The sequence below is a fragment of the Papio anubis genome, chromosome 11, assembly GCF_008728515.1.
Source record: "Papio anubis isolate 15944 chromosome 11, Panubis1.0, whole genome shotgun sequence".
NCBI lineage: Eukaryota > Metazoa > Chordata > Mammalia > Primates > Cercopithecidae > Papio > Papio anubis.
The window spans coordinates 65658958-65680235 of NC_044986.1; the positions used below are offsets into that span (position 1 = coordinate 65658958).

At 45.0% G+C, this 21278-nt stretch overlaps 2 protein-coding genes across 3 annotated transcripts in view; both read left to right on the forward strand.

Annotated features, from left to right (window-relative positions):
• Positions 1 to 3916, forward strand: part of SUPV3L1 (Suv3 like RNA helicase) — a 29920-nt gene extending 26004 nt beyond the window's left edge. For both annotated transcript variants that reach the window (XM_031652243.1, XM_031652244.1), the window contains 2 exons: positions 2590 to 2738; positions 3400 to 3916. In XM_031652243.1, coding sequence (XP_031508103.1) covers positions 2590 to 2738; positions 3400 to 3835 — 585 coding nt within the window. In that variant the 3' untranslated portion in view covers positions 3836 to 3916. The remainder of the gene's footprint in view (positions 1 to 2589; positions 2739 to 3399) is intronic.
• An 11490-nt stretch (positions 3917 to 15406) lies between these two features.
• Positions 15407 to 21278, forward strand: part of HKDC1 (hexokinase domain containing 1) — a 47357-nt gene continuing 41485 nt past the window's right edge. Inside the window, exon 1 of the mRNA XM_003903849.4 lies at positions 15407 to 16330. Within this exon, the coding sequence (XP_003903898.1) occupies positions 16268 to 16330 (63 nt within the window). The 5' untranslated portion in view covers positions 15407 to 16267. The remainder of the gene's footprint in view (positions 16331 to 21278) is intronic.

Consider the following 21278-nt stretch of genomic DNA (forward strand, 5'->3'; position numbering starts at 1 on the left):
GTAGAGGCAGGGTTTTGCCATGTTCCCCAGGCTGATCACGAACTCCTGAGCTCAAGCAGTCCACCCGCCTCAGCCTCCCAAAGTGCTAGGATTACAGGCATGAGCCATTGTGTCCAGCCCCATCAACGTTATCTTAATGAATTACTCACAACTTGCCTTTTCTTTTTCTCTTAACAATATGTGTTAGAGACCTTCCATGTCCAGATGTTTACCTAGAAAATATGTTTCTTAGAGCTGGCATTTGTGAAAAACTTAGCTAGCATAAGGTTGAAGTTTATGGAACAATCTTAAACTGCTGTAAACTGACCTGAGTGGAACTCAGTCCCATGGCCTTGGCCCCATTCACACCATCCTTTAAAGAGCTATTCTAGTGAATAGAAGCTCTTTACTAAAGTGTAGGGAGTCTCTGGAACGTGCAGGTCAACAGTTGCTTGTTTTCTTAAGGTCTCGCTATGTTGCCCAGGCTGCAGTGCAGTGGCGCAATCATAGCTCACTGTAACCCCAAACTCCTGGGCTCAGGCGATCCTTCCACCTCAGCCTCCTGAGTAGCTAGGACTACAGGTGTGCGCCATGATGCGCTGTGTGTTTTCTTTTTGAGATGAAGTCTCCCTCTGTTGCCCCAGCTGGAGTGCAGTGGCATGAACTTGGCTCACTGCAACCTCCGCCTCCCAGGTTCAAGTGATTCTCCTGTCTCAGCCTCCCAAGTAGCTGGGATTACAGGTGCCCGCCACCATGCCTGGCTAATTTTTTGTATTTTTAGTAGAGATGGGGTTTCACCATGTTGGCCAGGCTGGTCTCAAACTCCTGACCTCAAGTAATCCACCCACCTTGGCCTCCCAAAGTGCTAGGATTATAGGCGTGAGCCACCTTGCCTGGCCGCTCCATGTGTTTTCTGTTTGAAAATTAGAATATGAAATCTAGAGGCTTTTCCTTTTTTCTTGATCTTTGTCATTACTGAACTATGAAAGAGCTCAGTCACACTGATGACTTACCATGCCCCTTAGGACTGTGATTTGGAAGCTGTGCTCCATGGAGCTCCTTTAGGGCCAGCTGCTGGATGGATGGATGGATGGACGGACGGACGGATGGATGGATGGATGGATGGATGGATGGATGGATGGGCGGGCGGGCGGGCATCTCTCCCTACCCTCTCTGCATAACTCCTTACTTAGCTCTTTTATGTATTGGGCTTCCATTAGTTGTCTGTGGCCAAAAAAAATTAGAGCTACTGCCTTTATAAGATAACTTGAGAACTCATGCTTGGCCTGTCCTGCCTGGCAGGCAGTGTGGTCACATTTCTGTCTTTTATGGCTATCCTACTTGGCATTTATTAAACTTAGCAGAGTGGACCAGACTGAATTTAACACAATTGTGGCATTATTTAAACACAGTTGATCTAAAACTACTCTTCCTCTCTGAAGTATTGACCTTGTTTAGGTTAAGCATTTAGAGATAATTTCCCCTAATTAGGAAATGAATCATTTGAAATCAGCTTGAATCTTGAAGCTGAAGATTCTATGTAAACCCTTGCTTGAGGGGTCTTACTGTGTGGTTGTATGTCTATCTTCTGTAGTACAGGTGATGTATAATATTGCCTAATGTCTGGAATGCAACATGGTTTTCAAAGCACATTCCCCAGCAGTGTCTTGTGGTTCAAGACAGGGCTGTGGTGTCTCATGTTACCAGTGAGGAAGCTGAAGCACAGAGTGGTGACTTGGCCAAAGCCACACAGCTCGCAGGAGGCAGAGCCAAGATTGACTTCCGACCAGCCTTGCACCAGGCCACCTCAGAGGGATTCTATATAATAAGGGAGAACATTAACAAGATAAACTTAAGCTCGTATTTGAGGTTATAGGACTATTACATAATGAGATAGAAATAGGAGTCTTCAGGTACTGTCTGTCCATAGCTTAGAACATCACATATTCCTAAATAAGAGTTAACAGACAGGCCCTGGAAAGTTAGTCCTTCTACAGCTCTTCTTTTTTTTTTTTTTAAACTGCTCCTTGTGAAGCAGGGATACTCTATAGGTTGTGTGCCCAGAGTAGCCCTTGAACTTCTGTTGCACGTATTATTACCCTGGTTTTAGAAAAAGAAGGAAATCATCTTTTTTTTTTTTTTTTTTCTTTCTCCAGATGGTCTCACGCTGCTGGAGTGCAGTGGCACGATCATGGCTCACTGCAGCCTTGACCTCCCCGGGCTCAGTAATCCTCCACCTCAGCTTCCTGAGGAGTAGATGGAATCACAGGCACACACCACCATGCCCAGCTAATTCTTTGTGTTTTTTATAGAGATGGGGTTTCTCCATGTTGCCCCAGCTGGTCTCGAACTCCTGGGCTCAAGTGATCTACCTGCTTCAGCCTCCCAGAGTGCTGGGATTATAGACGTGAGCCACTGTACCTGGCCTTATAAAGTATTAAATGTTCTTAACAAAGGAGAAAAGTACAAAGGAGAAAAGAAACCACCTGTCTATTGAAATACAACCACAATTAATGTTTTTGTTTTGCTTCCTTATTTTTTCTCTTTATAATTGTAGACTTAAGGGAATTCTGACACTTCTATGAAACTCTTTTCCTCTTTCCCTCTCAGTTTGCCAGGCAGTATAGCAGGAATGAGCCCCTGACCTTTGCATGGTTACGCCGATACATCAAATGGCCTTTACTTGCACCTAGGAATATTAAAGACCTCATGGATCTTGAAGCTGTGCACGATGTCTTGGATCTTTACCTGTGGCTAAGGTACCAACATTTTTCCTTTATGTGCTCTCATTTTTCTAGTAGGACAAATTAAAGGTTTTATGAATTTGTTTTTCTATTTCAAATTATGGACATATTTGCAAGATGCTCTATATTATGTCTGTTGTCCATAAAGGCAGTTCAACTGATGGAATGGTTTATACCCATTCCAAAAATGACTTGAGTTATTACAATTCTAGTTAAGTTGGCTGGGTGAGAAGGAAGGTCCACTGGACTCTTGCTGGTCAAAGGACGGTCCTTGGACCAAAAGCACTGGTATCACCTGGGAGCTTGTTAGAACTAAGGAGTATCAGGCCCATCCCTGATTTGATCAGATTCTGCATTTTAACAAGCTCCCTGGGTGATTCACTTGTCCATTATCATTTGAGAAGTCCTGTTCTAGGCCAGTGATTCTTAAAGGAGGGGCATGTCCCTCTCTAGGAGTATATCAGAGTCTGTTGAGGTATAGTGCTGACCCTCCCTCAGGATGACATATTCCTCGGATGTGTGGGGGCAGAAATAAAGGTTGAGCAAAGGCACTGAAGAGAGTTTGCAAAAAGAACATTTAGAATTAATCAATGTCAAGATGTAGGTGTGCCATTGAGAGTAGTCCAGTGACTGCAGTAAGAGCTGTTGCCATAATGCTAATGTGTCTTTTTCCCAGCTACCGATTTATGGATATGTTTCCAGATGCCAGCCTTATTCGAGATCTCCAGAAGGAACTAGATGGTATTATCCAAGATGGTGTGCACAATATCACTAAATTGATTAAAGTGTCTGAGAAGCATAAGCTGTTGAATTTGGAGAGCTTTCCATCAGTGAGCCAGTCACGATTGTCAGGAACCTTAAAGAGCCAAGCTAGAAGGACACGCGGCACCAAAGCTCTAGGGAGTAAAGCTACTGAGCCACCCAGCGCCAATGCAGGAGAGCTGTCCCTTGCTTCCAGATTGGTGCAGCAAGGACTCCTCACTCCAGACATGCTGAAACAGCTAGAAAAAGAGTGGATGACACAACAGACTGAACGCAGCAAAGAAAGAACGGAGTCTGGGACTCATCCAAAAGGGACGAGAAGAAAGAAGAAGGAACCTGATTCGGACTAGTTTTCTGTTCCTGGTTTTGTTTTTTTGTTTTTTTCTTTTTTTAAATTTAATTTTGCAAATAAAAATCTATTTTGAATCCTTTTTCCTCAAATGCATTTACTCCCTGCTCTCGTATTGTGGCTATCTGGTACTGGGAGTTTTTTGGTGTTGGAGGGGGGGTGTGTGTGTGTGTGGTTTTTTTTTTTTTTTTTTTTGCACAGAAAAATCACTCTTGATGACTAAACTGTTTTGGTTTTTTTTTTTCAACATTTAGAAAATACTAGGATATCATAGAGGTTTAATTTAAATCTTTATATAATGGCCATTTGTAGAATAGTACTGAGACAGTGCACCATAAGGAACTCTGCATGGGAATAAAATCGTTTTGGTGAATCGTTTGACCAGCTTCCTATGCCATGCTGAGGATGTCGTGGATGGAATTCTTTGACAAACATTGCTGTCTATTGTACCCATATACCAGAGGCTATTTAGGTGCTGGAAATATGCAGTAAGCAAGACTGGCAATGTTCTACCCTCATGGATCTCATATTTGGTAGGAGAGACAGGAACAGGTTAACAAATCATGTCAGGCCGATGAGGACAGAGATTGTAGTCTGTTTCACTGCTGCATCCACAGTGTCTGGAATATAGCAGAAATCAGTCTTTGTGAGATGAATGGGTGTAATTTTAGAGAAGACTGCTAGAAAGAAGTAGAATAAGTAAAGAGTGATGCTGGGTGGCAGGGATGGGCTGTTTTAGGTAGGGTGGTCTTCCCTTGTCCAAAGGCCAGTCTGATGCATAGTGGCCTATGCTTGTCCAACAAAGTTTTCAACCCTGTTCAGAAACCTAGCTAAAAGGGGTTTAAAGGTGGAAGCTTTGGAATTAGACAGATGTGGTTCCTTTTCTTATCACTCACAGCTTAGTAGCCTTGCCGTCTCTGGGCTTGATCTCACATTTGAAGAAAATGGTCAGTACGTTCACTTAGAGTTGTTTTGGAGGTTAAATGTGATCATGTGCCATTTAGCACAGGGCCTGGCACACAGGAAGCGTTTTATTATATAAATGAACCTGAAGGTTTGGGTCCAGTCTGGGCTGTGAATTGAGCTCTCAGATTATTCTGACAACTGAACTAATTTCTTGAGCAACTATTGAATTGAGGCTGACATCACAGTAGGGATTAAATATGATTTGATTCAAAATGGGTGAGGGAACGTAGCCAGATTTGCAACCTCTCTCTGCTTTTTTCTTCGGTAGTTTAGAGGTGACATTTAACTGAGATGACAATCTTCATTCTGACTTTTGCCTTCATGGAAATAAAGGCTAAGTGGGTGGCACTCAATCTGTATCTGCCTTGCTTATGGATAAACTAGTGAAATGCCTGGAAGGGCTTATCTCTTGATATTCTGCAACGAGGCAACTGCAGCTTCTAAAATTTGCTTACCCCTGTGACTTACACCATAGCAGACATAATCATGCTTGTCCAGATGGTTACAAGAAATATCTATGAACTGAACCAAATAGGGGATTTGGTCCCATTGTATTTAAGTGATGGGGTACATCACTTACAGTGCTGTTAACTCTCCTGTTTTCTCCAGTTTGGGGGCCAGAGTTGGTAAGTCAGAGAAAAGACTTAGGCAAGACACTTAAAAACTAAGGCAAGTGGAAAGTCCTGAATATGTTCAATAAGGAAGTGGCTGGGCACAGTGGCTCATGCCTGTAATCCCAGCACTTTGGGAGACCAAGGCAGGAAGATCGCTTGAGGCCAGGAGTTTGAGACCAGCTTGGGCAACGCAGTGAGACCCCATCTCTACAAAAATTTTTAAAAATTAGCCAGGTGTGGTGGCGTTCACCAGTAGTACAGCTATTTGGGAGGCTGGGGTGGAAGCTGCGGTGAGCAGTGATCATGCCACTGCATTCCAGCCTGGACAACAGAGTGAGACTCTGTCTCTAAATAAATAAGTAAATAAGTTAAATAAAGCCTCAAATAAGAGAGGTGGGGGTGGGAGGTGCTGTAAGGGAAGGGCTGCTTGAACATTTAGCTAATGAGCATTTATAAATAGTGATAGTTTGCCCTTTCAGGCCTCCTTCCCTTGGAGGGAAAAGAGGGCACCGTAGTAAGAAGAGACTAAAGAAAAGATGGCAGCATGTGAAGCAAAACAGGAAGAGTAGAATTGGAGTGGCCCTGGAGAGTTCTCTTCAGTGTACCTAAAATTGTCACCAAGAAAGCAGCCTAGTCTTCCTTCTCTGCAACAAGCTTGACATGTCACTTATCTTTCTTTGTGGGCTTCAGGGCCAGCTGAATTCCAGGTGTTCATTCCCATTTCACTATGGTCATGTTGCTCTTTCTGAAAGCCCTTTCCTGTCCTTGCAGTCTTCTCACAGATTTTGAAGTACTTGCCTGAGAGCCCTCCTTGGATTATTATGGATTCCACTGAACTTAAACATGGGATGTGGACTAAGGCTTAGAAACTATCACTATACAGACCTGGTAATCTAATAAAATGTGGTTAGAAAATGACTGAGAGTAATATCCAGTGACTTGTAATGTTTTGTATGTTATATATGTGGAAGAGTATAAATCTGCAAAATGAAACTCTTGAAAAGTGACTGTAAATCACAAATATATAAAGCTATTATCACAAATTAGAGTCTCTTATGACTCAAAACTGAGAGTCTGTAATTATGATGCAGTCATTCTGTGTGTGTCTAACTCAAACCTATTAGGATGCAATGAAAAGTAGAGGTTTGCTAAGGGACAGGCAAATGGATAAGGGAATCATGCTGAGATTTCCCTCCCCTGTTTCAAAACTTTAAAATACATAAACCTGGCTGGGTGCAGTGGCTCACGCCTGTAATCCCAACACTTTGGGAGGCCAAGGCAGACAGATCGCTTCAGCTCAGAAGTTCAAGACCAGCCTGGGCAACACGGCAAAACACTGTCTCTGCAAAAAAAGCAAAAATTAGCCAGGCATGTTGGTGTGCGCCTGTAGTCCCAGCTACCCGAGAGGCTAAGGTGGGAGGATCACTTGAGCCCAGGAGGCAGAGGTTGCAGTGAGCTGAGAAGGTACCAGTACCAGACCCTGTCTCAAAAAAAATAGATAGGCCGAGCGCGGTGGCTCAAGCCTGTAATCCCAGCACTTTGGGAGGCCAAGACGGGCGGATCACAAGGTCAGGAGATCGAGACCATCCTGGCTAACACGGTGAAACCCCATCTCTACTAAAAAATACAAAAAACTAGCCGGGCGAGGTGGCGGGCGCCTGTAGTCCCAGCTATTCAGGAGGCTGAGGCAGGAGAATGGCGTAAACTCGGGAGGCGGAGCTTGCAGTGAGCTGAGATCCGGCCACTGCACTCCAGCCTGGGCGACAGAGCTAGACTCTGTCTCAAAAAAAAAAAATAAAAATAAAAATAAAAATAAAAAAAAAATAAACCTCCACCTATAGTATCTCTAGATAAAGTAATTTTAAAATTTTTTTCTGTTTCTTACATTATTCTCATTCTTTTTCTTTTTCCTAGCTTGGTTTGGTTTCTGCCTTTATTGTTGGAAACTTGTCTCATGTGTCTAGCGATCCTTGCCTGTGTCTATGTTTAAAAGTGAAGAAATAAGCTAATGCAGAGCTCTGTTTATAGGCCTAATGCTTTTTCAGTTTTTATGCAGGTTGATTGGATGATAAGCTGGCTTTTTAAATGATTCCCCAAATGTCAGTATCTGTAAGGTTTATTTTACTTTATTTTTTTTGAATCAGTCTCATTCTGTCGCTCAGGCTGGAGTGCTGTGGCATGAACTCGGGTCACTACAACCTCTGCCTCCCAAGGCTAGGTGTGGTGGCTCACACCTGTAATCCCAGCACTTTGGGAGGCCACAGCGGGCGGCAGGGAGTGGATCATGAGGTCAGGAGTTAGAGACCAGCCTGGCCAATATGGTGAAACCCAGTCTCCACTAAAAATACAAAAATTAGCTGGGCGTGCTGGTGGTTGCCTGTAGTCCCATCTGCTCGGGAGGCTGAGGCAGGAGAATCCCCTGAACCCGGGAGGCGGAGGTTGCAGTGAGCCGAGATCGCGCCACTGCACTCCAGCCTAGGCAACAGAGTGGGACTCTGTCTCAAAAAACAAATATACAAACAAACAAAAAGAAAACAACCTCTGCTTCCCAAGTTCAAGCAATTCTCCTGCCTCTGCCTCCTGAGTAGCTGGGATTACAAGCGTGCACCACCACACCCAGTTAATTTTGTATTTTTAATAGAGACTGGGTCTCACCATGTTGCCCAGGCTGACCTCAGGTGATCCCAAAGTGCTAGTGTGAGCCACCATGCCTGGCAGTATCTGTAAGGTTTTTTTTGTTTGTTTTTGTTTTTGAGATGGAGTTTTGCTTTTGTTGCCAATGCTAGAGTGCAATGGTGCGATCTCAGCTCACTGCAACCTCTGCCTCCTGGGTTCAAGCAATTCTCCTGCTTCAGCCTCCAGAATAGCTGGGACTACAGGTGCACACCACCACAGCTGGCTAATTTTGTATTTTTAGTAGAGATGGGGTTTTGTCATGTTAGCCATGCTGGTCTTGAACTTCTGACCTCAGGAGGTCCACCCACCTCAGCCTCCCAAAGTGCTGGGATTACAGGCGTGAGCCACCACACCTGGCCTGTAGGGTGTTTTAAACATAAACTTAAAAAAAAAAAAAAAGGATAGTTTTAGATTTACAGAAAAAATGCAAAGATAATACAAAGAATTCCCATATACCCAACACATTTCTCCCATTAATATTTTACATTTCCTCCATTAACATCTTATATTAGTGTGGTACATTTGTTATCATTAATGAACCAAGACTGATACATTATTATTAACTAAAGGCCACAGGTTGTTTAGATCCCCTTAGTTTTTACCCAGTGGCCTTCTGCTCTTTTGGATCCCATCCAAGACACCACATGACATTCAGTCGTCTCCTTAGGCTCCTCCTGGCTGCGACAGTTTCTCAGACTTGCTGTTGATCATCTCAACAGCTTTGAGTACTAGTCATGTATTCTATAGACTATTCCTCGGTTGGGATTTGTCTGATGTTTTTCTTATGATCAGACTAGGGTTTGGGTTTTGGGAGAAAGAACCCAGAGGTAAGGCGCCAGTCTTACCACCTCATACCACGGATCTATACTGTCAACATGACTTCACCCTGCTGAGGTTGACCTTCATCACGTGCCTGAAGACATGTGTCAGGTTTCTTCACTGTCATGTTACCCTTTTCTCATTTTCCATACTGAACTCTCTGGAAAGAGTCCCTGTGTACTCTGTGCTCCACCTCTTTGTGGGTGGAGTATCTATGTACATTCTTCTGCATGGGAGATTGGTCCTTTCTCCCTTACTTATATATTTATGCAATTATTTGTTTATATCAGTATAGGCTAATGGAAATGTGGACTTTGGGTTACAATCCAATCAAACTTTATCTTGCTCAATTTTTTCTTGTTTCTTTTTTTTAACACTCCTATCAATGTTTCCTAGCTTTGGTTATTGGAACACTTTCACTTTCAGTTGGCTCCTGGGTTCCTTTGACGCATCCGTACCGTTTGGTTTTTGTTTTGTTGATTACTTCTTTCCTTTCTGGCACTACAAGATGCGCCAGGACCATCTTGTATAGACCTGGTTCTTTGATCTGGGCACTAGGTGTGCTTGTTGCTACTGGGTGTCGTTGCTTCTAGGGTTTCTCAGCTGACAAAGCAAGGACATATGCATGTGTATACTAAACTATATACACATGTCTTTAAACCTTTATATAAACATATATGTATAGCCATCTATGTCTATATCAAGCTAAACGTGAGTTTATACTGATGTCCTCAATTCTAATCTAGTGACATGGATCATTCTAGTCTTCTCCCCTGCTTGAAGCCTCTCACTCCAACAGCAAGAAACCTCCCTCCCGCCATCCACCATCCATGTACTTAATTGTTCCATTTCAGCATTCTGGTGCAGTGGTTTCAGAATTGTTAAGGGTGCTCTTGCAGGAAGCAACTTTATCAATCAGAATACAGTGCTACATACACTTCCTTATAATTGTAGTCTTACTCTATTAATTTCCAAAGTTTCTTAGGTCAGCATATTTTCCCTCCCCTTCCCCTTCAGTGAGGCTATTTCACACATTTGCAACACAGTTAGACTCTCACTTCACAGTCTGTGTTGCATCGCTGACCTCCTAAATGTTTTTTTGAAAGTATGTACATTAAAGTTAATTCTTTGTGCTGTCAAATTCTATGGATTTTGAAAGTGTGTCGTGTATTTGCCATTACAGTGTCATACAGAATAGTTTCACTGCCCTAAAAATGCCCTTGTGTTTCACTGATTCAGCATCCCCCACCTTTCCGAATCCCTGGCCACTACCAATTTGTTTACTGTCTCTGTAGTTTTCCCTTTCCACACCTGTGGGTTTGGGTTTATTTTTTTCTCCCCCCTGAGATGGAGTCTGGGTCCGTCGCCCAAGCTTGAGTGCAGTGGCGCAGTCTCAGCTCATTGCAAAATCCGCCCCCCAGGTTCAAGCTATTCTTGTGCTTTAGTCTCCTCGGTAGCTGGGATTAGAGGTGTCCACCACCATGCCTGGCTCATTTTTTTTTGTATTTTTAGTAGGGATGGGGGTTTCACCATATTTGCCAGGCTGGTCTCGAACTCCTGACCTCAAATGATCCACCCGCCTTGGCCTCCCAAAATGCTGGGATTACAGGGATGAACCACCGTGCCTGGTCAAGCTTTTTTATATAGCTTTTTAACCAGTCTCCTGTTTTGGACTCTATGTCTTCCCCCAGGCCTCTGATTCCTGAGCATTTTTAGAGTTTTACAAATGTCACAGCTCCCTTCTCAGCCGAGTCACTCTCTGCGGGCACTCAGGTTTCAGTGTTTCCTCTACTAAGCGATTACTTCCGTGAGCTTCCTGTCTTCCAGAATTATGTTAAGATCTCTTATCGGTCACTGTTTCCTTTCTCTTTGTCCTTGTAGGTTAATGCCATGCTAAACCAGAAGTCTCGTTTGCTTTGAAAAGTTAGTTATTTTGTGCAATTGCAGTTGTAAATATGCTGAAAAATGTTAAAAGTCATATGAACTGCATTTTCTTGTTCAGCTTTTCTTTCCTTGATACGTGTTTTGCAAATATGACCCTTAATGTACAGTTATGATTTAGAAATTGTGTCGGAATTTCTTCCTGAGCATTCCCTGTCTTCGTTTCGGAATAAACCTGTAAAATGATTAGTAGCATTCTTTTGAAACTTGCTGAGGTTAGCATTTCTGTTTCATTTGTGGCTGCTCCCATAGAGACACCATTGTAACTGTAACCACTGGCAGTGTTTGGAAGTTTCTACATTGGTTTTCTTATTATGGAAGTTTGCTCTCTCTCACATAGTTTCTGATTCTTTTGCAGCAAGTGGAGTACCAGCAGGTCAGACTGATTTATGTTATGACAACTTAACTTTGGCCTTACCATTAAAAAGAATACAGGGCAGAATTAAGAACTGTTTTCTTTAGTAACAGGAATAGAATTTCCATAAAATTCCCAACTGTTCAATTCCAGTATATGGAACAGGTACCTTCTGATGGTTTACGATCATGCCTTACTGAGTGGACTAGAAGGTCTGCACACGAGACCAAGTGGGATGAGCTGAAGAGGGGTCCCTAGCCAGGGAAAGGCTGAGCTTCAGGAGGTGCTTTTAAGGGAGGAGACCATTACTACTCCTACTGCCCTCCTCCCCACACCTTGCCTAGTTCAAAGACAGGAGAAAAGAGAGAGAGAAACAAAAGTAAGATAAATAGCCAGACAACCTTGGCACCACCACCCAGTCCTAGGAGTTAAACAAAGTAATAATAATAACATCAACCCCTGGCCTGAACTACTTGTGTTATCTGTAAATTCCAGACACTGTATGAAAAAAGCATTGTAAAACTTTGTGTTCTGTTAGCTGATGCATGTAGCCCCCAGTCACGTTTCCCACGCTTGCTCGATTTATCATGACCCTTTCACGTGGACCCCTTAAAGTTGTAAGCCTTTAAAAAGGCCAAATATTTCTTTCTCAGGGAGCTCGGCTCTTAAGACGCGAGTCTGCTGATGCTCCCGGCCGCATAAAAAGCCTCTTCCTTCTTTAATCCGGTGTCTGAGGAGTTTTTTCTGCGGCTCGTCCTGCTACACTTTTAGTGTGCCCACTGAAGACCACATGCCTTTCCTTGTGTGATAATTTGCTTTCTTTCTCATTTTGACCACTGACGTAGCTATGAAGTTTTTACAGATATGAATATAGATTTGGACCTTTATCTGCAGTTTAAAAAAAGCCAAAGTGGGACCCCAGGTCCTGTGCACTTTCCACTATGTTAGCCAGAGCTTGGGGCCAGTTTTCCAGCGTAGACCCCATGTCTCCCCATGCCTTGTTTCCAGCCTAGCCAGTGTAGCACAGCGGGCAAGCAAGAGCTCTGGAGCTAGACTGCCTGCATTCAAATCTCGAGTTCACCGTGTCCCAGCTGGGCTCTGGGCCTCGGTTTCTCTATCTGTAAAATAGGGAGAATGATAGTTACGTGGAATTAATATCGTAAAACATCTAGTAAACTCCATTGGGAAGTGTTTGCTAAATAAATAGGTAAATTTTACTGGACTTCTAGTCCTCCCACCATCCTCAGTACTTAAAGGAAAACAGATATTATCTTTGGGCCTTGCCAAAATGGACCGTGTAGATTAAAGTGGAGCTCTATGAAATGGAGATGTGTCTAGAGATGGGAGAGTTTCCCTTCTTACATGGAAGATTTGGGCCAGATGGGTGACGTGCTTCAACTAAAATGTCACTTGTCAGTGTCAGCCCTCAAAAGGGTGTTCTTAAGCAAAATCCAACTACTTATAAGATTCAAACCTAGATATCCTTGAATAGCCAATAGAGCTTTAGTAAGGGTGAAAAATCCCAAGACTTGAATTGGAGTAATCAGATGAGGAATGGTAAAATAACCTAATTATTTTGTCTTGATTCTATTAAAATGCGGGGGCTGAGCTAGATGACTCCAAATGCATGTGATCTCTGTAATCATTAAACTTCCTGGTTTAGTCACCTTACTCAGGCCTGGAATGTAGACGCTAATGTGCTCAGATTAAAAATGGAATGATGCAATAGATGAAAATCCTCTGGTGTCATTTGCCCAATTAAAATTCCAAGGGCTGCCTATCTGACTCACACAAGCAACCGTGAGATTGCAGAGATCTTTGGTTATGGTTTGCATTCTTTTGACCACTGGCTACTGTAACCTCTTATTCTTTTTTTTTTTTTTTGAGACGGAGTCTCGCTTTGTCGCCCAGGCTGGAGTGCAGTGGCGTGATCTTGGCTCACTGCAAGCTCTGCCTCCTGGGTTCATGCCATTCTCCTGCCTCAGCCTCCCGAGTAGCTGGGACTACAGGCGCCCGCCACTACGCCCGGCTAGTTTTTTGTATTTTTAGTAGAGACGGGGTTTCACCATGTTAGCCAGGATGGTCTCGATCTCCTGACCTCGTGATCCACCCGCCTCGGCCTCCCAAAGTGCTGGGATTACAGGCGTGAGCCACCGCGCCCGGCTGTAACCTCTTATTCTTGTGGTTAGCAAATCAATGACAGTCGGTGCATACTGCACTGCCAAGGTTACTTTTTTTTATTTTTTATTTTTTTTTGAGATGGAGTCTCACTGTTGCCCAGGCTGGAGTGCAGTGGTGCGATCTCAGCTCACAGCAACCTCCACCTCTTGGGTTTAAACAATTCTCCTACCTCTGCTTCCCAAGTCACTGGGATTGCAGGCATCCATCACCATTGCCCAGGTAATTTTTGCATTTTTAGTAGAGATGGGGTTTCACCATGTTGGCCAGGCTTGTCTTGAACTCCTGACCTCAGGCAATCTGCCCACCTCCCACCTTAGCCTCCCAAAGTGCTGAGATTACAGGTGTGAGCCACTGTGCCTGGCCCAGGTTACTTTTTAAATGGGGGAATTAAATGTTGGGTGTGGTGACGCAAGCCTGTAGTCCCAGCTACTTAGGAGGCTGAAGCCAGAGGATCACTTGAGCCCAGGAGTTCGAATCCAGCCTGGGCAATGTAGCGAGAGTCTGTTTCTGAAACACATCAACTAGTGGGGAAATTAAGATAAATAATGTCATCACTTATGGCAGATGGTCTTCCCAGGATGTTATCCTCAGTGAGTGTGGACTAGGGCCTAGCATGCCCATTTCAGAATACCAACAGTTCCACCTGGTTTGGGGAACTGAATGGTTTGGGGAACTAAAGGTCAATCTTTGTTTGCTTGTGTAATAAAGGAGAAAGCTAAAAGTCATAGTCTGAGGGTAAATGGACTGAAAAGGATGGGGATTATCAATCTGGGAGACAGTTTTAATATGCTTATATCAATCGGAAAAAAGCATCTGAAGTAGTTTTAACCGAGCCTCCTCTGCACTGTGGGCTTAAGTGAGACCTGATGGCTCATCCACATGGCGATGGGTAGAGAGCACTGAATTCCAGCTCCTCAGGAGGCTGAGGCAGGAGAATTGCTCGAACCCAGGAGGTGGAGGTTGCAGTGAGCCGAGGTTGAGTCACTATACTCCAGCCTGGGCAACAGAGTGAGACTCTGTCTCAAAAAGAAAAAGAAAAAGATAAAGAAATTCTTAACAACCCAACAGAATGCTGCTGCTACTAATAAATCAATTGTGTATCTATTGAGTATCTACTGCATGGAGAAAGCAGGGCTGGAGAGCCAATGTCATGTATTATGAGCTGGGCACTGGAATCAAACTCCAAGGATTGACCCCCTGCTGTCCTATTTATGGCTTTGTGATCACGTCACCTTTCTGGGCCTCGATGTTTTCATCTATAAAATAAGAGTGGGCCAGAAGCAGTGGCTCATGCCTGTAATTCCAACATTTTGGGAGGCTGAGGTGGGTAAATCACTTGAGCCCAGGAGTTTAAGACCAGCCTGGGCAACATGGCAAAACCCCATCTCTACAAAAATTAGCTGGGCATGGTGCCACATGCCTGTAGTCCCAGCTACCCTGGGGACTGAGGTGGGAGGATCACCTGAGCCCCCAGAAGGTTGAGGTTGCAGCGAGTCATGATTCCACCACTGCATTCCAGCCTGGGGGACAAATGAGACCCTGTCTAAAAAATAATAATAACAATAGTAATAAAAACAAAATGGGATTGGTACATGCTCCATCCATGTTAGCCGCTATTGTGAACACTGCTGTTTTCTGTTTCATTAGCCAGCCAATGACTGTGGGAAGAGTGCAAGGTTGATTGCACCCGCGTACTGGGTGCTTTCTGGGTCCTTCTCATGCCAAGTAAGATGAGTGAGAAGTGAATGAATAAAGCATCTCAGTGGCCTGAGACATTTCTCTCTCTCTCTCTCTCTTTTTTTTTTTTTTTTTTTTGAGATGGAGTTTTGCTCTTGTCACCCAGGCTGGAGTGCAACGGCACGATCTCAGCTCACTGCAACCTGTGCCTCCCAGGTTCAAGTGATTCTCCTGCTTCAGCCTCCCAAGTAGCGGGGATTACAGGCACCTGCCACCACTCCCAGCTAAGGTTTTTGTATTTTTAGTAGAGATGGGGTTTCACCATGTTGGCCAGGCTGGTCTCGAACTCCTGACCTCAGGTGATCCGCCAGCCTCGGCCTCCCCAAGTGCTGAGATTACAGGCGTGAGCCGCTGCACCTGGCTGGACTGAGACATTTCTTAACTGTGACTTCCTTCTCTCCAGCAGTGATTCCCAGTGAGCACTGGTGACTTCAGTTCACTCTTTCTCAGGAATATTTTTTTCTGGGTCACTACCTGTGAACTAAAGGTTTTCTGGCTTAACATTGTGAACAGGTAAACATTTATTGATCATTTTCTGTTAACCATGGGCTATTAGTTAAGAGATCTGATCTGTCACAAATGGAAGAATCTGCCCCAACGTTCTTGAAATCCCGTTGACCAGGACGATGTTTAGTTTTAGTTAGGACAGCGCTTCTGAGGAGCAGGGGGTCACAGAGTCATGCCACCGGCGTAAAAGACTAGAGAAAAGACTGCAAATGTGCAGAGCAGCTCCACGGGCTGAAGGTTGGCTTTGTTTCATGCCCAGCTTTTCAGAAGATTTTCCTCGGCTGAGTGGTCTTGGGGGAGCCCCGGTTTGAGAGGGTTGCTCAGCAATGAGATTTGGTGGCACCCAATTCTCAAGTAGTCAAGCAACTCATCAATTCCCTGCTTCCCCCTCCACTAACCCTCAGCAACCATCCAGAGCCTCCTATTAGACAATCAAGTGTGTGCCAGAGGGAGGGCCTAAAGGTGGGGGCGAAGTTTAATCATTGAACCAAGCAGGCTGGAGGTATTTAGTCCGCAGCACCTCGCTCCCCGGTAGGTCTGCCAGCCTGGACTGGAGGCGTGCAACACTCCAGAGTCGTGGGGGTGAGCACTGCACAGGAATCTCTGTCCATCTCAGGAGAAAGCAGACTTGGGGAAAATGTTTGCGGTCCACTTGATGGCATTTTACTTCAGCAAGCTGAAGGAGGATCAGATCAAGAAGGTAAGGAGGGCCCACGAAGCTGAGAGATGCCCAGCTCCTTCTTCATGGACAAAACTGATTCCCTTAAAAAAAAAAAATCAGAAGGGAGTTAGGAGAGCTTATTAGAAAAGACACTGGGAGCATATGAGCAGTAAAAGACGCACTGAGGGTAGCGGGAGTAATTCTCCCACACTCCTGGGCATTGTGTTACTGTCCTGAACCTTACATTTCACTCGGAACTTCCTGGCAGGTGCTGGATGCGGAAGGGGGTGAGGAGAGTCTTTGGAAAGCTTGAAGAGGATTGTGTTTGTTGTAAGGGATGTTTGCTCGGAAAGGCCACACAGGCGAGGAGAATCATTTTCAAAGAAGTTTTAAGAACTGTTGGGGCAGAAGGCTGGGCCAGTGGCTCACGCCTCTCATCCCAGCACTTTGGGAGGCCGAGGTGGGCGGATCACCTGAGGTCAGGAGTTTGAGACCAGCCTGGCCAACATGGTGAAACCCCATCTCAACTAAAAATACAAAAATTAGCCAGGTGTAGTGGCATGTGTCTGTAATCCCAGCTACTCAGGAGACTGAGGCAGGAGAATTGCTTGAACCCGGGAGGTGGAGTTGCAGCGAGCCGAGATCGTGCCACTGTACTTCAGCCTAGGGGACAAGAGCGAGACTTCATCTCAAAAAAAAAAAAAAAAAAAAAGTGCTGTTGGGCAGATCTGTTTATTCATGTATTTGAAAGCATATAAATGTGGGCAGCAAGAGGGTGTGAGTTGTAATAGACAGTCACTGAAATATCTATTATTGGCACCTGCTATTTGCCACACCACTATTCATGGTGTGCATTATTTTGTCACTCTGCTCAGGGAACTTGTCTACAAAATTCATTCCAAAGTGGGCTGGTTAAAGGTTGCCAAGGGTCAACAGGAGGGAACCAGAGTTCTTTCCAGGCAGCTAAAATGAGCCCAGTCTGCTACTCTGGCCACACCAGCTGGCTGTCAGGGCCCTGGGCAAAAAGCATCTCTCAACGTTCAGATGACAGAAGTCCTCCTAGCAGGAGGACTTAGCCAAGGTCACCAAGTATTTAGGATGGAATGAGGATTAAACCCAAGTTGGCTGACTCTTCCTTCAATGCTCTTTCTGCTGTGCCATGACGCCCTCCTGCTTTTCAAAATGAGCAAGGAGGCCGGGCGCTGTGGCTCACGGCTGTAATCTCCGTACTCTGGGAGGCTGAGATGAGCAGAGCTCATCTCAAACTTGAGGCCAGGAGTTTGAGACCAGCCTGGGCAACATGGAGAAACCCCATCTCTACAAAACATGTAAAAATTAGCCAGGCGTGGTGGTGAGTGCCTACAGTCCCAACTACTCGGGAGGCTGTGGTGGGAGGATGGCTTGAGTCCGGGAGATTGCGCTACTGCACTCCAGCCTGGGTGACAGAGTGAGACCCTGTCTGAAAAAAAAGGAAAGAAAAGAAAAAAGAAGGCCAAGCGTGGTGGCTCATGCCTATAATCCCAGCACTTTGGGAGGCCGAGGTGGATGGATCACCTGAAGTCAGGAGGTTGAGACCAGCCTGGCCAACGTGGTAAAACCCCGTGTCTACTAAAAAATTCAAAAATTAGCCAGGCGTGGTGGAGTGTGCCTGTAGTCCCAGCTACTCGGGAGGCTGAGGCAGGAGAATCGCTTGAACCCGGGAGGCAGAGGTTGCAGTGAGCTGAGATCGTGCCATTGCACCCCAGCCTGGGCAACAGAATGAGACTCCATCTCAAAACAAAACAAAACAAAACAAAAGAGAGAGAGAGAGACAGAGGGAGAGAGGAAGCGTGGCCCCTTATAGCCCTCAGGTACTTGGTGGGATAAACTCCCGCTAAATTCTATTCATTAGAGAGTTGAGTTAGAGGTGGTAGCAAATTTAAAAACACGGTAAAGCAATCAAATGTTGATTAGAATCACAGAGCCCTCTACTGGCTACTTAAGGAGGTGCTGTCTAGGAATCCACTTTCTTTTGTTACCTGCTTAGTAAAGAAAGATACAACTTGCACCGCGTTTCTCCCATCCCCAAGGGGGAATCTTTGGAACCCTGAAACCTTTGATTCTGCAAACTTATTTCATTTCCTTGGGCCCCTTTGTGTTGGTTAACCTTTTGTACCCTAGATCAGGTGGGCCATGTTTGTCCACAAGCCCAGGTGCAGGCTCAGGAGCAGCCTGTGATGGGAAATGCAGCCTCTGCTGATGGGCTCCAGTTCCTTCTGGAAGGACAGTCAGCCTTTTTCAACGCCTGGAGCTGACCTCCCTCTCCCCGTGGGAGGTGAGAAAGTTGGAAGCACTTTTACAGCCACCTTAAGCAAGTGCCCCAGGAAGTCTCTGGGGTCGTGTGGGAGGCTGGTTTATGGCTGCTGGGCTGAGTCATGGTTCTGAGAACACTCCTCCCAACACAGGGTGAAAACACACCCGGTCAAAAGGCACAGCTCTTTTCTCTGCCCCTTCTTTGTCTCTGTGCTTCCTGCCTCTAGAATTGTCCAGATCCTGGGCCAGACTTGCCTGCAAGGGTTACTACTGAGACCCTGGAACAATTTCTAAAAATCTCCCATACCAGCATGGAAACAAAAATAAAACAAAATGAAAAAAGGAACATAGAAACCACTCTGACAGATTCTTTTCCAGTTCAATATATTGACATTATTTGACCTATTGATAGCACCAGGCCAGACCTGGTCGCTGACCTGCAGATTGTTCATCCATAGGAAAACTGGGAGGTTTTCAATGTGTATTTTTTACAGCTCTGTATGTCAACATTACAAAAAGTGGAACTGTTACTTATAATTCCACCTTTAATTTACTTTTAATCTCAAACACCTTCATATTTGCTGGGTGGACACCTTCCTAGTTTTTCTTCATCCTGTATGTTTTTAGTTATGTTGATAAGGTACATACAGTTCTGAATCACTTCCCTCACTTACTGTTGTAGTGTAACCACTTATGTAGATTGCTTCATTATCATCATAATTATCATTACAATGTCTTCCTAATATCCAATCAAGTGGATATGCCATCATGTATTTAACCTTTTCCCCCTTTCTTTCTTTTTTTTTTTTTTTTTGAGACGGAGTCTCGCTCTGTCGCCCAGGCTGGAGCGCAGTGGCGCAATCTCGGCTCACTGCAAGCTCCGCCTCCCAGGTTCACACCATTCTCCTGCCTCGGCCTCCTGAGTAGCTGGGACTACAGGCGCCTGCCACGGCACCCGGCTAATTTTTTGTATTTTTAGTAGAGACGGAGTTTCACCGTGTTAGCCAGGATGGTCTCGATCTCCTGACCTCGTGATCCGCCCGTCTCGGCCTCCCAGAAGTGCTGGAATTACAGGTGTGAGCCACCACACCCGGCCACATTTGGATACTTTCAAAAACATTTTTAATAATTAAAATATTAGGCTGGACGAGGTGGCTCATGCCTGTAATCCCAGCACTTTGGGAGGCTGAGGCAGGATGATCACTTGCCTCCAGGAGCTCGACCGCAGCCTGGGTAACACAGAGAGACCTGTCTCTACAAAAAATACAAAAATTAGCTGGGCATGGTGGCAGATGCCTGTAGTCCCAGCTACTTGGGAGGCTGAGGTGGCAGGATCACTTGAGCCCGGGAGGTTGAGGTTGCAGTGAGCTGTGATTGCACCATTGCACTCCAGCCTGGGCAACAGAGCAAGACCCTGTCTCAAAAATAAAATAAAAGTATTGTTATGATAAACCTTGGTAGAGTTTTTAAACCTTGGTAGAGTTTTTTTTTTTTTTTTTGAGACAGAGTCTCGCTGTCACCCAGGCTGGAGTGCAATGGTGCGATCTTGGCTGACTGCAATCTCTGCCTCCTGGGTTCAAGTGATTCTCCTGCCTCAGCCTCCCAAGTAGCTGGGATTACAGGCACCAGCCACCATGCCCGGATAATTTTTGTATTTTTAGTTGAGACAGAGTTTCACCAGCTTGACCAGGCTGGTCTCGACCTCCTGACCTCAGGTGATCCACCCACCTCGGCCTCCCAAAGTGCTAGGATTACAGGTGTGAGCCACATCACCCAGCCTTGGTAGAGATTTATGGTTCTCCATAGTCAGGATTATTTCCTGAGAATAGGTTCCGGAAATGAAAGCCCTGGGTCAAAGAGCAGAATCTTTTTATGACTCTCGATTCATAATGTGAGACCTTTGGACTAGATGACCTCTAAGACCCCTCCAGCTCCCACCTTCTGTAATTCAGCAGCTCTGAGTCTTGAATGTTTGAATTTGCTCTTTCTAAGTGAAACGCACTGCTGGTTGGTTTTCTTGCTTAGAAGATATCTCTCATGATGGTTTGTGCATCTCTCCAAAAGTGGGCTTGGTTTTCTGCAGCCGCGGTACTCTCCCTTAGTGCCTGGGACGCGTGTCCCTGGTTATACATACCCCACATGACTTGTTTGGATTGAAAATAGGTGCTTTTTGTCCCAACATATGTTTCACTTTTCCCTTCTAACAACTGTTCCTGGTGCTGTGGGAGATACAGAAAATCAACAAGAAACTGTTACTGAGTTGACATTCTTTCGGTCATAACCTTAACTTACTTAAAGAGCAGCAGCAAACCAAGTGCTCGATGACCCCGTTAAGCCCCAGTCGCAAATGACCCCAACTGGGCCTCAAAAAACAGGACTTACACAGAAGGGATAATATTGTGTGGATGCCTGGAGTTTTTCATACTCTGAGGCTAAGCAAAAATGATCAGTAGGTTCAGGGGCACTGTGTGAGGGCCCTTCGGGTAGGAAAGAATCAAGTTCAGTTCCCACGTAGAGCGTCCCACCCTTCCCCAACCCCAGTTACTGGGGTCACGTCCTTTGCATCCAGTTTTCTTGGTTTGTGTGTGGCTGTGCCAACCAATTAGTCATAAACAGCCTTAGGGGAGCAGGAAGTCCTTAATGAAGCCTGACCTGGTTCCATCCTGTTTTCTCAAATATGCTGAAAGCTCAATTG